The sequence below is a fragment of the Mastomys coucha genome, unplaced genomic scaffold, assembly GCF_008632895.1.
Source record: "Mastomys coucha isolate ucsf_1 unplaced genomic scaffold, UCSF_Mcou_1 pScaffold5, whole genome shotgun sequence".
Classification (NCBI taxonomy): Eukaryota; Metazoa; Chordata; class Mammalia; order Rodentia; family Muridae; genus Mastomys; species Mastomys coucha.
In genome coordinates, this window is record NW_022196911.1 from 65,945,916 (window position 1) to 65,953,786 (window position 7,871).

The window sequence follows — 7,871 nt, forward strand, 5'->3', positions numbered from 1 at the left end:
AATCACTTTCCCTAGCCAACCCAGTTTCTGATCAATATTCTTTTTGCCTCAATCCTTCGGTTTGACTCCGGTATGTCCCCTCAAGAGCTCTGGACCTCTCACTCAATCACTGTGGCTCTAGCCCACAAAAGTCCGGGTTTTTTTGTTTTTGTTTTCTTTCTGTTTTGGTTTTTCAAGACAGGGTTTCTTGCCAGGCTGTGGTAGTGCACGCCTTTAATCCCAGCACTTGGGAGGCAGAAGTAGGCGGATTTCTGAGTTCAACGCAAGCCTGGTCTACAGAGTGAGTTCCAGGATAGTCAGGGCTACATTGCCCAGCTTCTTTATTTTTTTCTGTCACCTGTTGAGTTATGACTTATTTACATAGCATTTTCATAAAACTGGTAGGTGATTTTCTTTAATAGTTTCATTAAAAACTCCAGACACGAGCTTCTTTGTGCAGCTAGCTCCCTTATGGCCCTTAAGACTATCCAGATTTGGGGCTGGCGTTATCAATCCAATTTATTAAGTCCTCAGGGAGGAGGGAGGTCACGTCCTTCCACCATAGACCCTTTGCTCATCTTGACAGTTTCTGCTTTCCCCTGACTCCTCAGCTCTGCCTTGGATTCCCCAGAGAGAGGGATCTGCTGTCTTCCGTGCCCTGAAACTAACCCCCAAGGGGAGACTAGAAATCCTCAGCTTGTTCCTTAGGTCTCCTCAGGAATAGCCAGGGGCAGAATGATCCTAAGCATCGGGCCAAGCATGGCAAGCTGGAGCAGGGGGTAGAACACATTAAAGTTCTTTACCGCAAAGGAGGAAACCACACTGTAGAGGGAAAATAAATAGAATAATAGCCCAGAGTAGCAGAATCCAGGCCCCCCAGGGCACAGCGACTGTAATAGCAATGGGTGACTTGGAAGCCTGGCATACTAGTCCCGGGACCTTGCCAGATCAGCCACTGAGGAAGAGACGCTTGTAGGCCTTGTTCATCTGTTCCAAGAAGATGAAGGTGAGGACAGTGTGGGGGCCCAGTCGGGCATAGTATGGTGTGAAGCCCTTCCACAGGCTGAAGAAACCCTCATAGCGGACGACTTTCAGCAGCACATCCTAGACAGACAGGCAGGGAAGTGCTGGGGCTAGGACCTGGCCTCAAGCACTCTGTCCCCTGCACCCAGCTCCCTTCACACCCCTCCCAGGGCACCCAGCTCCCCCTCCCTGCCTTCTCACCAGCCCATTCTTGTACTCTGGCTTCCCATCGATCATTCGCATATTTTGGATCCTGAAAGAGAGGGAGTATGAACCTGAAAGACAGGAAGGGGGTCCTTCCGAAGCTGGCCAGTCCCGGGTTACAGACTCACCTAGTTTTGACGATGTCCACAGGCATGGAAGCAGCAGTGGTGACGAGGCCACTGATCATGCTGGCACAGAAGTGGCACAGAACATTGTCACAGAAGTAGCCTGGGAGGTGAAGCAGATGGTGGTAGTCAACTCTCAGGTAGCTTAGGCCGGGCTGGGCACTGAGTGCTCGGCTCTGGATCTCTTACCTGAGTCCAGCAAGAACTGCTTAGATTGGGAGTAAGAGGCAAGCTGGGCAGCATTGACGACGACAGCTCGAGCCATGGTAGGGATGCAGCCCTGGAGGTGGGAGAACAGAGGCAGTCAAAAATGCCCAAGATCTAACCCGGCATTCCCCAAAACTCTAACCCTTTCACTCACCCGCCACAGTGTGGGGACTCCTTCTTCCCCGGCAATTCTAATTAGGGCATTAAACACATTTTTGTAGCCACGGCGCTGGTCCGCTGGAAGCCTGGGGAAAAGGCAGGGGAAGGCCAAGATCAGGACAGCCCAGGGTCCATAGGAACAAAGAAAGGGAAGCCTGAATGGGTAAGTGCCCTGATATAGATATTGATTAACAACAACATCATCCTAGATTCCAGCAATGGGGCTGGAGTTAAGCTCAGACACAGGACTCACCGGCCATCAGCAGTCATCCTGATGAGAGCCACCTCAGCTGGCGTTCCCACAAATGCACCAGTTGCACCTGCAGTCATGCCAATCAGGGCTTTCAGGAGAAAGCCAGGGGGTGTACCATCAGCCCCAGTCAGGCGCTCAAACAACACAGTATATATGCCAAGGCGAGTAGTGGTGTAGGTGGCCTGGCGAAGAAGGCCAGCTGACAGCCTGAGGAGTAGAAATGTTAGCACATCAGGCCAAGGTCTGGACCTGCCAACCAACAATCTCCCTCCCCAGCTTGAGTCCACAGTACCCAGTGTAAATGCCCTTCAGCCCTTCTGCCTTCAAGATGCTGGTGAGGGCGTGGAAACTGGTTTTGTACTCTCGAGTCTTGGCTCCTTCACCACTCAACTGCATCCGGTTCTTCACCAGGTCCAGGGGCTGCACAAAAACTGTAGCACCCATCCTGAAGTAAGGCAGGAAAAGAATCAGAGGTCAGATGTTCCAGCTCTACTGCAACCTGGCAGCAAGAAGTTACAAAGGTCAGGGCCTGACGTGCAACTCAGGATTCAGGAGGCTGGTGGGCATGTGTGTAAGTGTGCATCAAAGGCGATGTGCCAGAAGAGTCCAGTTGCCCAATAAAGAGCATGCAAATCGAAATGCTTCAGGCAGTTCTTTAGGATTCAAGCAATATTAGGACTACAGGCAGTTTAAGGAATGGTGGAGAGGGCGTCCACAACCTAGGACTCCAAAACAAAGCCTTTAATGACCGAGATCCACCACCCAAACAGGCACTGTGAAGCAACGGTGGTGGAAACACGGGGCAATGACCCTTGAATGCACCCCAGTTGGGTCCCTGCGATGGGTGAATAGACCCATCAGGGACCCCGCACCGGCTCAATTTACTGCAACATACCCCAAGTTACACTGAGCCCAGGTGCTTGCTCTCGTCCTTTCCTCCTTTTTCCCCATCCCTGGGGCCTGAGCTTACCCAGCCAGGCCCCCAAACAGGAACTTGATCGACTTAGGGGAGGTACGGGGTTTCCCGTCCGTCCGTCCAGCCCCGAGACTCGCCGTCGCTGCCATCGCCCCTTGATGGCCCTCGGCTTTGGGTCCCGTGCACACACAGCCCCGCTCGCGCCCAAGGTGACACCAGCGCGCAACAGGGCGAGGGCGCGCGCGCGCACGCCCCTCCAATAAGCAATTCTAGCTCCAGCTGGAAGCTGGGGCGGGTGCAGGCTCGTAGCGCAAAGACAGCCGGGAATAAGGCGGGGCAAAGATGCAAGATGGGGGGCGTGGCTAACTTAGGAAGCTACCTTGTAGCTCCCGCCCCTCCCGAATTGGAATCGCGGGAAAAATAGTTTGTTTGAAAATCTCGCGAGAGCGAGTGAGTCGGCCGAGTTCGGCCTGTGAGGCTTCTCGCGATACATTTCAGCGGCGAAACGGGAGTGGTAGCGGTGATGGTGAGGGTGGTGGTGAGCACTCTCGCGATACTTGAACGTATTCGCGGCGGCCAGACGAAGGAAAGGTTTGTAAACAGGGCAGCTCCCGGATCTCAGGGACTAAGGGAAAAAAATTAGACCGTCTCCTGCGCATCGCAGCTCCCTCCCTCTCCGCAGGCACTCTCTACATGTCAAACATTTCCTTCAACCGGTCTTTCTGGACCGGAAGTCCTCCGTCCTGAGCGTCCAATACTAGAAGCGGCCTTTCTCACCGGAAACCCTCTTCCAGGGGCATAGGAAGACGGCCTACCTGGCCGGAAGTCCCTCCTCTTTGAGACTTCTCCCACCCTTCCAGAAGTTTTTTTTTGTTTTTTTGTTACCTGTTTGCCTTCGTTCCTATTCTGTCTTATTTCTGTATCAGAGGAAGATATATTGTCTCCCCTCCCAGCTCCACTAAGCTGGTTTGATAATCTCACTTCCCGAATCGGAGTTCCTTCCCCGACGCCCCCATGTAGCTGAGAAGTGGGACCTAGGGGTGGTTGGACCCCTGGGATACTGAAGGAGCGGCAGAGAGGGCGCAGGACTCGGCTTCTGCTCCTGCTATCGGGACGCGACCTTCTCGACTTTACCCCTCCTGCTGCCATGCACCCTGCGGCCTTCCCGCTTCCTGTTGTTGTGGCTACCGTGCTGTGGGGAGCAGCCCCTATCCGAGGGCTTATTCGAGCGGTGAGTCTGAGGGTCGGATGGGGAAAGGTTGTTGAAAATGGGTTTCAGACTGAAGATGTACTGTTTTGTCTGCAGACTTCGGAGCACAATGCCAGCATGGACTTTGCAGATCTTCCGGCTCTATTTGGGGCCACTCTGAGCGATGAGGGACTACAGGTGATGCTGTCCCCATTTCCCCGTGTGTGTCCTGGGCAGGGGTTAAAGTTGCCGTGCTCAGGAGTTAGCAGCCGGATGCATTGGACTGTGGACCTAGTTTAGTGCTAGTGTGCTTTTCTAGTATGTGTGAAGATTCTAGGTTGAATATCTAGCAAACAGCGCCCCCACCCCAGAAAAACCTAAGTGCATGATTATGTCCAGCAGAGAGTCCAGAATCTAGAGATAAAAGACCATGTCCATGTCCTAGAACTCACAAGTTTAAGAGGGAGTCTGAGAGTGGGTTAAGATAAAAAGCAGGTGTTTATCAGCAATGTCTCTGGAGCTACTTACTGTTTGTACGGATGGCTGTGCACAGTCTTTTATTGGTTCTGAGTAAAATGGGTAATAGAAATTAACTGAGGGCTATTGTGCTAGTACGATAAGCATGTCTGTAGTAGTTCATTACAAAGTTCTTGCTACATAGCTAGAACTCATCTGGGCCACAGATAGCAGTAGAGTTCTAAGATGGCTAATTGGAAAATGAATTGAAGATGCTGTATGTACTTGAAAGGTGAAATGTGAAAAAACTTGGTGAAAATGACATGAATGAGTAGCAAGCTGAATCACTATCCGTAGGAAACTTAAAGTAGAACTAAGTTAGCCTTGAGAAGTCAAGTCTGTGGTATAGGGATGTTGTTTACTGTAACTGCATCTTCAGGAGGCTGAGAGATCTTTTCTTTTGAGACTGGACTCTCTGGCTGTCTCTAACTTACTGTGCAGATCAGGCTGGCCTTCAACTAACTAACTGTACTCCCAAGTGCTGGGATTAAATGCTTGTATCATCACGTCTGCCTAAGTTGTAGACTCTGAGTTGGGTGGGATGCTCAGACCTCAAGAATGAGTAATGATAGCTGCAGAATACATAGTATATAGTGTTATGTTTGGTAGGTCCTGTGGACGACAGAAGTAAGATGAAAAATGCAATTGTTTGCCTTTATCCCTCAGGGGTTCCTTGTGGAGGCCCACCCAGAAAACGCCTGCAGTCCTATTGCCCCACCACCCTCAGCCCCGGTCAATGGGTCAGTCTTTATTGCACTGCTTCGAAGATTCGACTGCAACTTTGACCTCAAGGTTGCTGAATGGGGAATGGGAGGTAGTAAGGCAGGGTGAATGACAGTAGGAATGAAGAAAAGCAAGGTTTACAACTTTTACCCCCTTTGCCTCCTTAGGTCCTAAATGCTCAGAAAGCTGGGTATGGTGCAGCTGTGGTACACAATGTGAATTCCAATGAACTTCTAAACATGGTGTGGAACAGTGGTAAGGATGAAGAGATCTGCACTACTAGGTTTTCGGTGGACTTCAGAGGGAGAGCTAAAGACCTAAAAGGCAGTTGGTTGAGATCTGCAAAAAGTGCCAAAAAGCCAGTTTCAAGGAATTGAGGCATGGAAGGCTAATTCCCTAATACCCTGTTCCCTACAGAGGAAATCCAACAACAGATCTGGATCCCATCTGTATTTATCGGAGAGAGAAGTGCAGAGTACCTACGAGCCCTCTTTGTCTATGAGAAAGGGTAGGACACATTCTTTCTTCCCATTCTTCCCTCCTTTTGGGTTCCATGCTGGTCTGGACCCTATCGACTCGGGCTCAGGCCCTTCCTCAGCTGGCTTACTTTCTCCTCATTTTTGCCTTGTCCCAGGCCAGTAACCTTATTTTACCTGGCTTGAAGTTCTTTCTTTCCTCAGGGCTCGGGTGCTTCTGGTTCCAGACAATAGCTTCCCCTTGGGCTATTACCTCATTCCTTTCACTGGGATTGTAGGACTGCTGGTTTTGGCCATGGGAACAGTATTGGTAAGTAGCTGAGGAAAGAACTTACAATGTCAGACTGAATCTGTGGATGGGAGGTTTTTATTGCATTTTCCAGTAACTTCTTAAGCCTGGTCCACTCTTCCTTATCCCTAGATAGTTCGTTGTATCCAGCACCGGAAACGGCTTCAACGGAACCGACTTACCAAAGAGCAGCTGAAACAGATTCCTACCCATGACTATCAAAAAGGTAAGGGCACAAGAAGGGGCCTTTCTCCTAGCTGGCCTCATTTTGAAGAATTTTTTTGAATCTAGTAAGTAGATTAAGGGGTTCAAAGAGCCGAAAAGGTGCTACCTTTGCTTGGTAAAAGACAAGACAACCAACCACAAAGGAGGTAGGGTAGAGCAGGAACTGGAAAGCAAAGATGAACAAAGGAAAATTTTTGACCTTGTGTATGGGGGGGGGTATAGAGAGTAAGAGATGGAAGAACTCAAAGCAGGTAAGGGGTTGGGTTATCTAGACTTCGAGCCTCCAGTACCATATAAGGCTATAGCAAAAGCCTCGCCCCTCCCAGTTCTGCTTTCCCCTCCTACCCCCCAACCCACTTCCCTTATCTCTGCTTGTCCCTTCTAGACCCAAGATTTTATGTAGTGCCCCAAATTTGTAAGACTTGTACAATGAGTTTTCTTGGGCTTGATTGTCAATAGTTCAGTGAATCCTTTCCTTTTCCCAGGAGACCAATATGATGTTTGTGCCATCTGTCTGGATGAGTATGAGGATGGGGACAAGCTTCGAGTCCTTCCCTGTGCTCATGGTAAGACTACTACATGTGCCCATCCATGCCTGTCTGTGCTGCCAACCTGCAGGGACCAGGCACTTCATACGTACTATTCCACAGCTTATCACAGTCGCTGTGTGGACCCCTGGCTCACTCAGACCCGAAAGACCTGTCCTATCTGCAAACAACCTGTTCATCGGGGTCCTGGGGATGAGGAGCAGGAAGAAGAAACTCAAGAGCAAGAGGAAGGTGATGAAGGGGAGCCAAGGGACCAACCTGCTTCAGAATGGACCCCACTCCTGGGCTCTAGCTCTACTCTTCCCACATCCTTTGGATCCCTAGCCCCCGCTCCCATGGTCTTTCCTGGGCCCTCCACAGATCCCTCACCTTCTCCTTCATCTGCTGCCCTGGCCTGACACCCCCATACTTGGTACCTCTTGGTGACCAACCTGTTTGCACAAACTCTTTTCCAGTCTCATAAGCTGAGGGTGAGGGATAGGGGACATTTCCACCCCAGGTTCATGGACCCAGCCTCATCCTTTTGAGGGGGCTAGGAGCCATAGGGACATGGTCGTCTTAACTTCTTGGATTAATAAAATTGTTTTGTTTTTTTTTTTTGGTGGTTAAAAAAGTGGGTAAGATCATCTTTACACAGGTGAAATTCTGGAAAAATAATCACCTCATAGGATTAACTTGTCAGAGGGACAGCCCTAGCTGCATTTGCTATGACTCAGGGAGGGGGAGCCCCACCTACACAAGGATGACTCAAGTGGCCCTGCCTCACCCGCAGGCTTGGACCCATTCTCTGGTCTGGATGGCTATGTTCCATTACATACTAATTTAAGTGGGCCTGAGATGGAAATACCACTATAGAGGGGGCCTAGGTCACATGACTTAAGTACATGGATGAATGCCTACTTAGTCCTTGGGGCTGAGAAAAAAAGGAAATCAAAGAGTTCATTCTGGACACAGCCAAGAAACAGGTACCTACTTGAGGATCAATTGAGGTGGGTCACAATGCCTGTCTCCAACTAATGCCAAGTGCAAGCCACACAGG

At 50.3% G+C, this 7,871-nt stretch overlaps 2 protein-coding genes across 2 annotated transcripts; one reads left to right on the forward strand and one right to left on the reverse strand.

Annotated features, from left to right (window-relative positions):
• Positions 1–283: 283 nt before the first annotated feature.
• Positions 284–3,176, reverse strand: Slc25a11 (solute carrier family 25 member 11). The gene is made up of 8 exons (XM_031352958.1): positions 2,921–3,176; positions 2,243–2,395; positions 1,951–2,157; positions 1,693–1,783; positions 1,521–1,611; positions 1,335–1,434; positions 1,204–1,255; positions 284–1,083 (listed from the first exon to the last, which is right to left on the reverse strand). The coding sequence occupies exons 1-8, from the start codon at positions 3,013–3,015 to the stop codon at positions 928–930; spliced, it is 945 nt and encodes a 314-aa protein (XP_031208818.1). The 5' UTR covers positions 3,016–3,176; the 3' UTR covers positions 284–927.
• Positions 3,177–3,350: 174 nt separating this feature from the next.
• Positions 3,351–7,445, forward strand: Rnf167 (ring finger protein 167). The gene is made up of 9 exons (XM_031353476.1): positions 3,351–4,097; positions 4,173–4,253; positions 5,238–5,363; positions 5,462–5,549; positions 5,712–5,802; positions 5,975–6,080; positions 6,192–6,285; positions 6,770–6,850; positions 6,935–7,445. The coding sequence occupies exons 1-9, from the start codon at positions 4,014–4,016 to the stop codon at positions 7,228–7,230; spliced, it is 1,047 nt and encodes a 348-aa protein (XP_031209336.1). The 5' UTR covers positions 3,351–4,013; the 3' UTR covers positions 7,231–7,445.
• Positions 7,446–7,871: the final 426 nt, after the last annotated feature.